General features: G+C 41.0%; 1 protein-coding gene across 1 annotated transcript in view; it reads right to left on the bottom strand.

Annotated features, from left to right (window-relative positions):
- The window catches only part of FOXK2 (forkhead box K2), a 49,085-nt gene extending 34,060 nt beyond the window's left edge, over positions 1-15,025 (bottom strand). Inside the window, exon 1 of the mRNA XM_055797197.1 lies at positions 14,257-15,025. Coding sequence (XP_055653172.1) covers positions 14,257-14,615 — 359 coding nt within the window. The 5' untranslated portion in view covers positions 14,616-15,025. The remainder of the gene's footprint in view (positions 1-14,256) is intronic.
- Positions 15,026-16,216: the final 1,191 nt, after the last annotated feature.

Here is a 16,216-nt window from a genome sequence, read left to right as displayed (position 1 = left end):
ATTCCAGCTAACACAAAGAATATGCATAGACAAATATGAGTAATGTTTTCTTCAGCTACTACTAAGCCAAAATAACTTCAAAACACTAACCCCAAACTTAAAACTTTTATAAATTTTGTTTTATCCTTCTGACTGAGGGCTGAGTTATTTACATTCACATGCTTCGTCTCTTTGGCACTTTTTTTTGCCTCTCTCTTTTTCATTTCTCGGTTTGCATGCTTCTTTTCTTTAAAGGCTTAAAAACACCCATTTTGCCGATAACCTTTAGAAAATACTGAATAACCTCACATAAGAATCTTGAGTACTTACTAGCCCACAGCAGACCAAACTTATTTATAGCTAAGTAGCAAGCTGGGGTTAGTGATCTCTTCCAGGCTCAACAATCTTCCAACCTCAGAATAACCACACCATAAAACAAGCAGGGTTATTTCACTACTGACAGAAAAGTAAACATTTGTGTACCAGGGTGTGCTTGCAGATGATTGCTCTGGCTGCCTGTACTGCAGCAGACAGTAAAAGCTATTCACAACAGGCCAAAATTAATGAAAGAATTTTAAAAATCTTGATCACAAAGTGCTTTCAGAATTTAACTTGCATCTTTAAAACAGAGACAGGTGGAAAGATCTGAATTCTTCTCCCACTGTGAATGAGGTTTCCCATTTCATCTTCTGACAAGTTTCTTTAACATTTCATTAGTGCCAAATTCTTCTACCTGAAAGAGATAGTATTTCCTATATCCTATGATGCAGTTAAGAAAAAAATTACTATATGAGAAAACAGCACCTTAGCCCACAGAAGAAGATTCAAAACAGAAAACAGCTAAGAAAATTACATTTTTTAAGAAGTTCTAACAGAATCCTGGCAGAATCTCAGTTATAATTAAGAAAGTTTTGTTACAGAAAGCCTGGACATTCAGAATTTGACATTCAAGCAAAGACTGAGTAAAAATGAAACACTTCCAGAAAAGCCTGTTTTGTTGTCAGCTTGCTGCTGTTCCCTCCATCTCACCCCATTCCTCCGCTTAACCACTCAAACGAACCTACACAGTTCCATGAGCTCACAAGAATTTCTGAAGTCACTATGTGATTCTGCTCAAAGAGCAGCACTCCTCAGAGGAGTCCTTCAGAAGAAAAAAAAAAAAAAAAAAAAAAAAGAGGGAGAAGGGATGCAGCTAGTCAAGAACTAACCAATGAAACAGGCAAAATGCTACAGCTTTGTAGCACTCACTGCAGAAGGTTATTTTGTCTTGCCAGGGCTCCCAAGGCATTTAAGCACTGTTAAAGGGTTCTGGAATTTGCTGATAATACAGGCTAGTTGCATTTTTCATCTTCATGGACAGACCAATACCAGGAAAAGTTTTTAAAAACAAAGGCTTGAATTTCAATTCAAGAAGATAAACAAAAAACTTAAGTTCTACTGTGGTTTTTACCTATTGCATCTCTCCCATGTTGCTAAATGTGCCTGTCATCTGAACGTTTCAACTGACATACACACTGTGGTTTCCAGGTCCAAAAACGTTTGTAGCGATTACCAATATCTAGAAAGCTGGATGAGTAATACTATAATCACCCACAAACTGTGAAGCCCATCCAAAATTCAGAGCTCAGTTCTGCATTCATTTCAGAACCCACATTCATAGCAGAGGGTAACCACCTTAAACTACTGCATTTGTTCTTCAACTCAGTGATGTAGCTACAAAAGTGCTGCCAGGAAGAAGGCTGTACTCTGACTCCTGATAGTATCACTGGAAGTAGGACTGCATGAGGGTGAATGTCATCATTCTGTGAGAATCTTATTACCCAATCTAGTAATTTTAATAAAGTTACTTAAGAATAGATTGCATACTCTTCAAAGCAGTGTTTTCTTATCATTTGAACAGCATAACAGTTCACTGTCTGGCTTGCAGCCCCTCATGCTACTAAAAAGCGAAAACGAATATAGTTAGTAAGATGAAAGGGCAGAAAGGATCAAAGCCATCAACCCCCCTGTACCTGATAAAAGAACATCCTGGGTCAGATCGACACACACAAAAGCACTTCACTTGGTTACCCCAAAACAAGTGTGCAAGACAGATCAGGCAGAATACTTAGTAGAAATCTTATCTGAACCTAACCCAGCCACACCCAGAATATTCACATGTGTAAGGAAAGGAAATAACTTGCTTCCTTTAACACATCTTTGCTCAATACGTTATTTAATGCTTACCTCTGTGGAAGTTATAAACAGGATTTTGACTGATGATTTATGTAATTCACTCCTCCTAACTTTTGTCAGCATCCAAGTCCACTGAGTACTAAACTGGAAACGCAGGACATTTTTTGTTACAATCTGCTCCTCCTCCAAATGATTGTTTTTCTTAAACGTTTTACCTCATCCCCTCTGAAAGGAGCCTCAGAGTGACAGTGAGAAGTCAAGTTAGATCAGAACAGAAAGCACGTGCACAGCTACTTTCAAGCCTGCTACTTAAGTACTTTTGGAAGGCTGGATCAACTGAACTTACTTATTAACTACTAACACATTTGCCTTAAATAGCAGTCTGGTTTTACTATCCTGCCTAAATAAGGGAAAGAGCAAGCTCTCTCAAATGACAACTTTTTTCTTTTATTGAGGTGTTTGCATCCTACCAGAGACCCTCAATAGACAACACAGAAAATCCAAGTCACATCTGATCTACCTGCATAGTCAACTTCAGCAGATTCATGTGTTTTGTGAAAAAACACCACAGATATAGCAGCCCCTGCAATAAAGGACATGGAAAATACAGAAAAGTTTAAAAATGTTCTTAGAAAATAATTTTCTTTCAGTAAGATGATAGAATGCTGCACAAACTCTACTCAGTCACCTGTCTTTATAAGTAGAAAAGTCTGCTTTCCAAGACAACAGAGCTGGCAGAAGGGAGGTGGGATGGGGATACAGCTACAAACAAAACACATAAAATTTTAACAAGGGCCATCTACCTTCACTGTATCCCTAATGTTCCATTTTCCCTAGAGCTTGTGACTTCCCTAGCCTACAATGTACCTAAAACCACCAAACTGGATAATGACCTATGGAGCAAAGTCCACCTTTAAGCAGGAGGTATTGATGATTTAGCATATGGAATGAAGACCATACAATCATCTGTCCTCTGCTATGAGGTGATCCACAGCCAACTTGCACCCCTTCTTCTCCAGTGATTTTCTCATTCACGTTTATGCCGAGATTTTTAAGAAGGGCCAGAAAGCACACATTAACCAAAGGTATGACACAACTAAGTCATCTCAGCATCCCGTCTACTTAGATTAACTTTTTACATTATTTTTTAGCTTAAAACAAATACTTTGTAAACCCCTTTATCAAAAAGCATGCTGTCTCAAGAACTTCCAGGATTTAAACATTTTTATATTACATTGCAAGTGCTTTTTTCATACACTAGAATTATTTCTGGTCTTCTCTTCTACTGTTTTGGATCTTTCTTTTCCTTTCCATTTTTATTTCATAGAGCATTAACGGCTCTTATAACTGCAATTCCTTAATGTATGATTCCACAAGACACAGCAAGCTGACTGTTGCTGAAAGTCTGTGCAGGCCCACCACGTACTTCATGCCAGCTCCACTGCTTGCCAGACCTCTCTGTGAGCCACTTCAATGCAACAGAAAACCACCCAAAAATAGCTAAAACAGCAGACATCAGCAGCTCACAGAACATCTGATGAGCTTCAAGGCCAGCACAACCTGCAGTTGGAAGCACTGCAGAAAACAAGACCTTCCCCTCCCATGCTTCATTTCAGCAGCAGTGAAACACGAGATTAGCTCAGATGCTCATGAAAGCACAGCCTATGCTTCTGGAAGAGCAAGACCCCAGATTCTTCTGAATCACATTTCCCAAATTAAATACCAAAGCCAGAGCCTCCTTACATTCTGCAAGGATAACAGTTGTACTACTTCTCAGTCTCAGGTCTTAAACTTGAGATGATCTTTCCAATCTTTTTTCAAGCCTCCCAGCAAACCCCTTTCATTTCTCCTCACATAACAACTACAAACACCACTAATATCCTGTCCATATCCTGAAGTAAAACACATTGGCCTATACCCTCATCTTTCCCATGCAGTAACAGAATTAATCTCTTCCATTTTTCTAATCTCTGCATGGCATGGTGCTAAAATCATCCCCTTTACCATTATTTCTTACAGTTTTTTTGCTTGCTTAAATAATCAGCTTGCTCTGGTTCAAATCTGAACTTATCCCCACACAGAATTTTGCATGAGTACGCTCACCCTTTTCTTGTCTAAGCCTTACTCTTTTTAATCTTATTTAAAACTCTGTCTCCCCTTATTGTTACATAGGCCACCTTCACCATTCAGAAAGACCAGAAGATAGCAGCATCACCTAAGGAGAGAAATTCTTTTCTTAGGAGTCAGCTTCCATTTATACTTTCCAACTACTCTCCCTGTGCGCTTACTGCACTCATACTGTAACCAACAAGCCAGCCTACTACTAAAATACATAAACTGTGTGTATGTGCCTTGTCTGCTTAAATAATACTCCACCTAGAACACCCCAAGTATGTCTGTAGGACAACACAAAGCGATGAATCAAATTTTTCATGTATTCTCAGTCTTAAAAAAGGAGGAAAAAAAAAATCAAAACCAATTAAAACAAATCCCACTCCACCCCTGGATATTTATGTGTTTGTGTGTTCATAAATAAGACTTTTACCTTACAAGTAGTAAAACGCTATATCATGCCCCATGCTAAGAGACTAACACTCCAGGTATACTTTTTTGAGTAAATTGATGCTTCAATGGCAGGTAAACTATTTTTTCCCAGCTGGGAAAAAAAAAAAAAAAAGGAAAAAAATGAAAAAAAGGAAAGAAGATGGAAAAGGGTAAGCCAATTATCTGCTCCCATACTGCAACATGTCAGTAAAAATTAGAATTTAAAAGCAACTTCTAAAAGCAACACATTAGCTCGTCCATATCTCTGAACCAAACCCACACATTTATCTTAATTTCTTTAAGTGATTTAGAAAATCTGAATTTCATTTCAGTACAAGGTGTAAACACTTCTTCTATTACACGCTAACCTGACTTATCAACAAGAAAACTAAGAGGCTTATACCTCATGAGCAATATGTAAGATTTATTTGAAGAACAAGAATTTCTGAAGAATCACTGTATAAGAAAATGATCTTAGGAACTTCATACTGTACTCCAGTATGAAGACTAAGATGATAATGAACAAAAGTATCAAAATCATTTGCATGTGAGAACACTGCTGGCAAATGTAAACAAGCAAATGCCCAACTGGATGTTTGATGCTTTATAAACAATTTTAATTAAAAAACAAGCCAAGTACTGACTCCTTGTTAAAACACATTATAAAAAAAGTCTCTTGCTACAACCCAATGGGAGATTATTATAAAAGACTTGCAGGGGAAGTAAAGGCTGGACAACTAAAACGCTTCATTTACCTATGCCTCTTCTAGCCATAAGCCATAAAATTTTACCCAACCATACCTATACTGCACCTAATCACCAGGTCTGACTATACCAAGGTTGGTGGGTGTGTGGTTTCTTTTTTTTTTATAAAGCACTTTTTCCAAGAAGATATCTATTTTTGATCAGCAGAAGATAGTGAAATAGAGATACCACCATTGTTCCTAGCAAGCTGTTCCAACACTGCTAAAAAATATGCGCTTACTTCAAACCCTGGAGTTTACTTTACAGCCTCTGGGGTTTTATAGCTGTATGGGATACATTAGCAAGCCTTTCAGTACTCTAATTCATCCCCATAAAAGTGTATATACACCACCTCAGCCATCTTGCACTCCTTTTTGATAAGGCAAACATACCGAACTCCTGAAGTCCCTCACTATTTGGGATTTCCTACAGCCTTCTTTTTAGCAATCATCCCCTTAAACCCTTTGCAGTTCTGCAAGGCTGTTTAACACAAATTTTGATTCCAGAACCACATGAAGTTCCAGCACCTCTCAGTACTGCCTGATACAGCTCCCCTATTTCCATACAATCATCACATCACACTGCTTTTGACACATCAACTCAGTATACTCATGACTTTCAAATGCACTTTACTAACTACTTTTCAGAACAGTTTCCTACCCTGTTAGGTAGGCCTGCATACCTTCTGAGTTTCTCTCTCTCTTTGTGTTTTTTCTAACTGGATTAACCAAGTCCATTTTTTGTGAGGACAGTATCTACCAACATTGATATAATCAGTAAATGTTTATCAGCAATTGCATTTACTCCAGATCAACAATATCAAGCAGCGATCAAGTATTTTTTTCATTATTTAACGCTAAACTAAGAGAGACTTTATACAAAAGTATGTAGTGATAGGACAAGGGGGAATGGCTTTAAACTGAAAGAGGCAGATTTAGATTAGATATTAGGAAGAAATTCTTTACGGTGAGGGTGGTAGCTGTGGGTGCCCCATCCCTGGCAGTGCCCAAGGACGGGCTGGACAGGGCTGGGAGCACCCTGGGCTGGTGGGGGGTGTCCCTGCCCAGGGCAGGGAGGTGGAACTAGATAATATTTAAGGTCCCTTCCAACCCAAACCATCCTATGGTTCCAGGATTCTAAGCTGTACGCTATGCTAACCAGCCTGTGTATTCCCAAATTTCTGCTACTGGAAATACAGAAATTTTTTTTTTTCAATATGGGTTTGTAGTTACGTGAAGCATTTTATATAGTCATGTTATCTTCATCCGTGGAGATACTCAAAATTCAAATGGACAAGGTGCTGAACAGTCCGATCTAAAGCTGAAGTCATTTCTGCTGTCAGCAGGGGGTTGGCTGGAGATGCCTTCCAGAATTCTTAATGTAAAAACCTTAAATTAACACTGAATTAAAATTAATTCCCGTCAACTTTATACTAATTTTGTTATGCTTCATAAAGCTGTGATAATGACATGTCTCTTGGCTTTTTACTTTACAGCTCTGATTCTACAAATGCTCAATTCCATATGCATCTTTATCCACATGAGCTGTCTTGCTGAAGTCAACAGGAATGTTTAGTTTAGCACAGACATAACTGTTTGTCAATCTGCTCATGTTTTTCATTTTATTTGGTGCACACGGACATATAAAAAGGTGATGTGTCCATATCAATATTCATTAAGACATACTGAAATTCTGAATATTGAAAATTTTACTCCCACAAATACTCAACTGTACAGCACACGAAGACAGTGTTTTGGAAAAGTTTATGATTAGCAACACTAATGAGAAGGACAGAACAAGCACACAAGCACATGCAGTAGCTGCAGCAGAATCACGCAAACGCACGTGAAGAAACAAAGACTCCAATTATGTACAGACCTTCTCTAGCACTATAAAAAATGATGTATTACAAAATAATACAGATTTGCACTACCTCTTCAAATAACTTACTAAAGCCTTAGCACACTTCAGTGATAAAACAGTAGTGATGAAATCTTAACTGAAGAATCTAACGCTTATTTTCTATGCCATCCAGTGTGGAATAGCTGCAGAATAAATATGGTTCCTCCCCTCTGACTGCTTTATCTAGGTCAAAAAACTCCTTAAAGGCAGGAAGTCGCAGGAAACAAATGTCACTACACATCAACTTTTTATCATTAAAACAAGCAAGACAGCAGATTAAAACCACCACCTTCCCAATAGTTCAGTATGAAGTTCCACGAAAGACATCAGCTCATTAGTAAACACAAGATTGTTGTGAAAGCTCCTTCTAGGCTGCAAAAGACATGGCCTCACACTATACCACGTGACAAATTCACAATTTTCTTTGAAATTATATTTTTTCCAGCGTTTTACATAATTTTACGTAAGTTAATGGGACTTGAGGTCTTGGAGGCACTACTGTATCTACTGAAAAATACAGGAAATCAGATGCACAATCATCTTATTTTGAATAGCTTAGGCATGACTGTGAAAAAAATCTTTTGCTTTGTGCCTGAGAATTACATATGCTTAAAAAAAAAAAAAAACACACAAAAAAACCAAAACAAAACACCAAAATGAACAGCGGCAGAATTTCTCCAAAAACACCAAACTAACCGCAGCAGAAACTCCTTCATAGCAGAATTATTCTCTAAAACACATCTATCTTCACGAAGGATTAATATTTACAAAACTATGGCACTTCTTAACTATAATTAATCATACACATTCATTTTGAAAAGCAAGGGTGAAAGATTAACTTAATTTATTAACCTGTTTAATTTACATTTATCCAATAGCAAAAGTTGTCTCTTCCTACATTTAAACACAGTGCATTTCACAACTGAATATCAGTATTGTATCTTGATTTAATCAATGCCAAGCAACGAATGATTTAATTTACTTATCTCTTACTTCACTATCATAACTGAAGGTAAGAATCTCAAAACTCTCTTTCAGCTATGGATTCTTGGAACAGGCAGTTTTAATACTAACTTTGCACTTTTAAACCAAAACAACACTAATCTTGCTTCTGTCCTAGAACCGGAACTTAACAGGCAATAAAGAAACCATCGATTTTTTAAGATGACTTCCCAGTTTATAGTATTTTAAATAGCTATACAAAGAACGTACTTACTCCTATAGCTAACTATACATGTAAGAACATTTGTAAAATCAATAAAATTGTAGAATTGATTAAGGAAGTTTCGTATACATGTCAATCGTAACAAGAGAAAAAGCAAAGCAAATGCCAATTACTCCAAATATAAAACGGTTTAAGCTTTACCTCAGCCACCTGAATGGTGTATGACAATTTGCAACATTGTTTCAGAAACAAAAAGAAGTTGCTCATAAGGGGTGTGCAATTGAGAAGGGAATATGAAAAAAAAAGAGATGACAGAAACAACTGTAACATAAATTATGACTATAAAAACTTCACGCTCATCTATTTTCATTTCAAATAATGTGCTCTACCTTCTTCCTCCCACATTCCTTTTCAATCAGATCTGCTTGTGTGAGAACACTACTGCTACTGAGCTTGACATTTGCAAATCCTACTTTAAAGTAGCCAAAAAACCACCTATAAATACAGCCCAGTTAACCTTATTAGTCATTACGGCATGGGACACAGCGTCTGCTAAAGAAAGTGAATAAAAATTTCTGAGGTCTGATTCATAAGTCACAGCCAAGTCCAACATTTCTTAGTTTTACAATTCGAGGTTATTTGCAAGTAATTCATAGTTTTAATACAACCAGTATGGAACTCCAAAATACTCCTCTGAAGACAAATCAATCATAAGGGCTCAAAACCATTTCAGCCAGCTGTCTTCCTCACAAACAACTCTATCTATCAAAAGCATTGTCAAGAAAGGGAAAAAGCAAGTGCCAACCCAGCCTGAGGTATTAATCTATACTTACAAACATATTCATTGAAAAAAAGTGTTTTGTTTGATTTCTTAAAGTATCTAACACCTGTATTCATGAGAAAAATCTTTAAAACATAAGCCATAAGCTAAAACCAAAGAATATTCTTCCTAAGCTAGCAAGTAACATTACCTAAGGAGATGTTACGATCCATTCACATCAACTGTTCAGCCAAACAGTTGTTTCCAGTGAGAAACTTTCATTGAGCATGCATGCAGCCACAGCTCTAACTCATAGGGCAATCACATTTCTGCATGTAATTTAACTGCAACAAGATGACAGAAGTGCATTGATACATTATAGCTTCTCTAAAATATATTGCACTATTTCCTGCTCAGGTAATGCTGAACACAAACTTTTCCACAGAATTTACTTAGCAGATAGCTATGTTTGATCCTTGTTCAGAATCCAGTGGCTTTCATCAGCAGGAAAGCTTCTACTACTTACAAGGCAGTAAGCACCCCACTTCGTAGATCCACACCACAAGACCAAACTAAAAATATGGATTCAGCCCTCTGTATACTAGGAAGAAAAGCACGAAAACGTAATTTTTTTAGTTTGCAGCCATACAGGCTTGACTTAGTAGACGTTAAGCTAAAGTATAACATACTTGACATGGCTTACTGTAAGAACTCCCATTCTCAGCAGTATAAATACAAAATGAATGACAGAATGGGAGAATTATTTACAGTCTCTTATTATAAAAGAACTAACTTAAGTTGCATCAAATGAAACTGCCAGACATCAAGTTCAAAAAACTCAGCAAAAAGAGGTATTTTTCCCAACATGGGCTCCAATTATGTTGCAGAACTCACTGCCCAAGGATGCTGTGGTTACAGCAAGTTTACAGGTATCCAAAAAACCCCACGTTTTTAAAAGAGGAAAAAAAATGCAAACAGTAAATGGTTTTAACTCAAAAAGAGTTAAAATCAGCTCTAACTTTGGGATCCAAAAGAAAACAAGGGCAACACAACCATGTTCCTTTATCCATTTTTATGCTCCTCCATAGGCATCCGGTACCGACTACTCTTGGAGGCAAGGTAATGGACTCTAGATACATCTTTGCTCTGACTTAGAAATGCTGTTTTTATATTAATGATAACTTGTTTTACGATTCACAAATCTATTTCCACAAAACCAGAAGTAATTACTAAAATACAAAATCTATGGTTTTGTCAAAATGAACAAGAAATTACCTTGGAACAGTCAAGCCGAACATGTCAGGATCTTTATGAATTCAAATGCTAATATACCAAGCACATTGAAGAAACCCAAAAATAAAAACTAAACAAAAACAACTTCAGAGCTAAGTTGTACCCAGGAGCAAGTCTGCTTTTTCCAGTTGTATCAGTTGTCTGGAATCCTGCCTCTCCAAAAACTGTATACAAGAGCTCTGTCAACAACTGCTGCGCCCAGCACAAAACCCATTTTTTCAAGCCAAGTACCTCAAAAGTCAAACACTAACGTTATTATTTACCTAGCAATATATCTTAACTATGCTTTCACTGAAGTCAGGGGGAATTTGATTAACATCAAATGAAGCCAATTAAAAAGCATGAACATTATGAACTGGAGAGTGACAGTCCATGCATCTTAAAGGTAGCTGCAAAAGACTAATAGAACTGCTTTGATTTGTGTGTATTTAACAGGAAACTCTAAAACCTCCTTCATCCCATGCCTCTGTGCGTTATGACATTGATAAGAGAGCTACTTACTGGACATGAACAAAAAAATTGCTGGTTTTCTCCCCAGTCCCCATCTTACTAATCTAACAAGATGATAGCTGGTTTGTATATACACAAGTACTTACGTGAGTCTGTCAAGAACTGGAAAAACAAAAACACACTTCCCACTGCTATTACCTCCTGCTTGATACCTTAAACATTTGAATTGTGAGTGAGGCTTCCAGGGAAGCATTAAAAATAGCAACCAGAACAGTTATCTTAATGCACAATAACTCCATGTTTGATGGCATCTGTATCTGTGGAAAGAAAGATGCCTTTATTACGGGTAAAAGTATACTCTAACATTAATAATTTAATTTCCCCAGATGTTAAAAATGTGTTTTGCAGGAGACCACAAAGTTGTATTTGTTTTTCCCTTCCAAAAACAGGAAATTCAATAACATTATTAATGCAATCATATTTAAACACTGTGCTGTGTATGTGTACAAGCCAAGGACACTGGAACTACATACGATTATTAGTGACATTTCAAGTCTGTAACTATTTTACTTGGAGTTATCTGTAACTAACTATTAGACAAAAGAGATGGACCCTCCATTCTTGCTTTCCAAGATCACTTAAAAACAATCAGAAGGAACAGGCCACCCTGGGTTTTTTAAACTTCACCTGCCATTGAAATTAAAAATGTTTGTGAAGTCACAGGCAGAGCATATTTCTGGCAACACAGTAGGATTAAAAAACAACAAAAATAGATCTTGTGATTACTGAACTGGAGGTTAGCAATCATCAATCTTGAACTCACACCAAAACTACTTTCTTTCCAATTATGTTTCAACTGTTAATTACTGTTTACATTATACTGAAGTAACTAACTGATTCTTAAAATCCAGGAGATCATCTTCAGCATGACCAGTTAAATCTACAATGAAACTCAAGAACATGGCTACAAACAATATTAGTCATGAACAGTTCACAGTAATGACTTGCTATAAGCAGATAAGGTCTGCTTCGAATTTGCCTGAAGGCTTCTGTGTTAAAAAAAAAAAAAGTAAAAAAAAAAAAAAGCTTTGCAAATAATGAAACTTCTGTTTCCCTATACAACTCCAGTAAGACTTTCCTTATATGAACAGATTTATTTTTTTAAAAAAGCAATGAAGCCGCACTTGTTCTTAATCATCAAACTATGACCCTGTAGCTTTTGCCTGCCCTTCAAGATAAAACTCATCCCTATGCCTGTTGACTAAAGAAATCCTAGTTCACCCAGTGTACACACTGCTCCATTGTTTCTAGCCAAAGCTTTTATTTACAAGACTAGATGGAAGATCACACCTACATTTTGTAACCAGGAGATAGCTACTTCAACCAGGTTACAGATCTTGAAACTGAAGGCTGCTGGTGTGCAGTCTAAGAAATGGTGTAATCACTGAACACAGTCAGTTTCAAGCAAATGCTAGTTTCTGTAACACCACCCACACGCACTCGTGAAGAAATTTTAACTGCACAGAAGTTTTCATCATTGTTCAATAAAAAGTGACACAAAAAAACCTTCAGGATTTGCTTTACACTTAAAAAGTGGCAATGACAGAACGAACTAAAATAAATTACAATCCAATAATTACATGGACAGCATGAAGAAGTAGTTGGGGTTTGTTTTTTTTCCTGAGGTCTTAAGCATTTAACAGAATGCTACTGACATTACCCGAACTAATTCTAGACTGTTTGCAATCAGCATCTATAATGTACACTGACTTGCTTGCAATTAGTGTATTATACCAAACTGTTTACAAAGAAAAGAAGTATTTGATCTATATTTCATAAATGTGTTAGATTAAAATATAGATTAACCACATGCCAAATCATTATTAACATTAAAGAGCAGAAAGCAAAAATAGAAGTAACAGTTAAAGGTCAAACAAGTCCTCCAACTGTATTCATGATTATACAACTCTACACGTACTGGCACTGTTAAACCCTTTCAGAACGAGCATTTCCTAGAAAGCAGAAAGGTAAGACAATTTGATTTTCACAAAGGAACCAGGTGAGGAAACTAAGATGTCAAAGCAGAAAACACACACCATCAATGCCCTAAACACATTTTAAAAACTTGTAAAGACATTAAGACTGTGTCGCTAATGGCACGTGCTTTATAAAGGTAAAACATGCGTAACCTTTCAGGTATTTCTTAGTCAAGGCAGCTAAAATATACTAAACCAAAACACTTTCACTTTTCCTACACATGACTTCTCAAAACGTAGATCACTTATTTACAGTTCAACATATCCTTAAACGCAGTAGGTAGGCCTCGCACACTCCCCCAGAGAATTATTTTGCAAAGACTGTTAATGTTTGGTAATGGTAAAGGAATGTACTACCATTTAAAAACTCTTAATACATTTGTCGTCATATAAGGGAACACATATTTTAGAACACTAAAACTAGCACAAGTATTTCACGTGGATGACTCCGTTTGCCCATAAAAATAAGCGTTACAATCAGGCAAAGAGGGAGAAAGTACCACAAAATCAGAAAGCAACCACACGCACAAAACAATCCTCGTACATCCTGCAAAAGCACCGAGAGCGTTACAAAATTTACTCAGCACTGATCTTAAATTCAGAAATCCCAGATATGTGGATAACCACTTGACTAGTTTCCTTTGAAGCACGTAAACAATACTCAAGGGTGTATCCAGTTCTATTTGCTAACTACAATACCTCCGAGCACTGCTGCAGACGGATTTGCTCCCGAACTCACAACAGATACTGCTACGTGCAAGACCCGGCACGGGAGGAGGGTGACCATTTGTCAGCCGCCGGGGTCCCACGCTCCCCACCTGTACCACCGGCTGCCGGAGCGGGAGGTGGCTGTGCCGGCGGGGCCGGAGCCACCGGAGGAAGGACACGTTCGAGGGCAGCAGGCGGAGGCGCCGGTGGCCGGGTGGTGCCGGGCGCCGGGGAAGGAGGCCTAGGGCACCGCTCGCTCGCGCGTGTCGCTAGGACGGGGTCGCATCCCCGCCTGTCACGGCACCATGTGCCAGACAAACAGCAACGGGGACAACCGGCGCAGGCGAGCAGCAGCGGCACCACCCCGGCCGCGGCAACCAGTCCTCCCGGGGAGGACGGGGCAGCCCGGTGCGGCGAGGCGCCGGCGGGTGGGCCCGGGCCCGCCGGGCCCCGGTGTTACGAGGAGGAAGGACGGCAGGCCCGGCCCCCGCTTTACTCACACTCGGGGCAGCTGCAGCGGCGGCGCCCCCCGCCTCTGGAACACGCCGTCCACGAAGACGCCGTTCTTGCCGAGGCAGCGCAGGTAGAAGTCCCCTCCGCCACCGCCGGCGGCAGCTGCGGGGTCCCCCTGAGGCGGAGGCGGCGGCCCGTCCGCGCCGGCCGGTGGCGGCGGCGGGGGAGCAGCGGTGAAGATCTCCAGGTGGCGCCGGGAGATGAAGCTGGAGTGGCCCATGCTCACGTCCACCGAGCCCTGCGACGAGTTGCGGCCGATGGTCACCGAGCGCTTCTTCATGAGGTACTCGAACTCCCGGCCCTCCAGCCGCGCCACGGCCGCTGCCGCCGCCGCCGCTGCCGCCATCTTAGCGAGCGAGGGAGCGGGCCGCCCTCCGCTGCGCCCCTCCGCCCGCACCGGCCCCGCAGCCGCAGCCGCCGCCAGACACAGGCAGGGAAGGGGACGCCGCTCAACCCAACCTGACGCAGTCCGCCGCTGGCTGATGGACGGCGGCGCCGGGCCAATACGCGGCCCGCACGCCCATGGGGCTATGGCGGCGCGGCCAATGGCGAGCGGCGCCGAGGCCAGCGCCGCGCAGCACGTTCGAGTGTCGGGCCCCGAGAACACGGGAAGGGCCCGGAAAACACGGAGCAGATCCGTGCGCGGGGGAGCGGAGCGACCCTTGTCCCCCCGCGGCGGCCGCGGTGCCGGGAGAAGGGCTGCGCCCAGCCGCGGCCCCCGCCGCGGCGCTGCCGGCCCCAGGGAGCGGCGGGGCGGCCCCTCCCCGCCGGCCGGGAGGGGAGGCAGGGCAGGGCGGCGCGGAGCGTGCTCGCTCAGGCCGGCGGGGCCGGCCCGCCTGCCATCTTCCCCCACGAGCCCCTTTCCTTCCCCGCGGCCGGCGCAGCGGCCGGGCCCTGACACCTGCGGGGGGTGGGTGACGCGGCCCGCTCCTCGCGGCCCCCCGGCGGGGGCACCCCCGGCGCTGGGCCCCTAAGCGAGGCCGCCGGCACCTCCCGCACCCACGTACGTGTTTTTCACCGGGCAGATAGTGCAGCGCACATGCCCTCCCCCAGCAACGCTTTCAGGAGCGGCACTAAGCGGGGCGGGGGGAATACCCAAGAATAAAATACATACAAGTACCCACACGCTGCTAGAGGGTGGGCTGCCACCGGGGGAGTAGTTCGTAACCCCTCACATTTAGCCTCAAAAGACCACAGTAAACAAAAGAGGTTTGATAAGATCATACACATCTGATGGCCTTTTGAGGGGTTTGGTTAAAACCAGAGGTAACCAGAGGCAATTCTCTCAACAGCTGTGTGGAACAAGTACAGTGCTTTAAATTGTAAAAGTTTCTAAGTCAGTCCCTCTATTTCTGCACACCTCGCTCAGCTCAGCCCTAGTTTTCTCATTGGAACTAGGGCACAAAAAGGTAAGCCAGCAGTCTGACACGAGCAAACGGAACCTGGCACCCCGCAGTCTGTCACTGCCCCCGAGGGTCACCGTGCGGAGGGGAGAAAGTGTCCCAGGCAACTGCATGGGGAACACTGATGAAGGAACCACATCCGTGGGTCCGACTTTGAAATACTACAGGCTACCCAAAAGACGGCATTAATTTACTCAGTCTATCTGCAAATAAGAATGCTTTACCTGACCAAAATCTTGTAGGAACGTTTGCATGCTCCTCTCTAACTGTTACGAGGACCGGGCATTCTGTCAGAATTGAGAAGTCAACAATTGAGAAACACTTCTAGCTATAAACTGTGAAGAGAGTGCTAAAACATATTTATGTCCATATACAAATATAAACACCACAAACGCTTCATTGTAACAGCCCAGATAGCCTTACTGTATTTTCAAGCGCTTTTTGTTTAGAAGGCTTCTTTGTTGTTTTTTTGGGCTTTTTTACAGTACTAAAATTCACTGTTATTTGCTAATTCAGAATACATTTAAATACTTTCTTCAGTGCT

The sequence above is a fragment of the Falco peregrinus genome, chromosome 2 (assembly GCF_023634155.1).
Source record: "Falco peregrinus isolate bFalPer1 chromosome 2, bFalPer1.pri, whole genome shotgun sequence".
Classification (NCBI taxonomy): Eukaryota; Metazoa; Chordata; class Aves; order Falconiformes; family Falconidae; genus Falco; species Falco peregrinus.
This window is presented reverse-complemented; position numbering and strand designations above follow the sequence as displayed.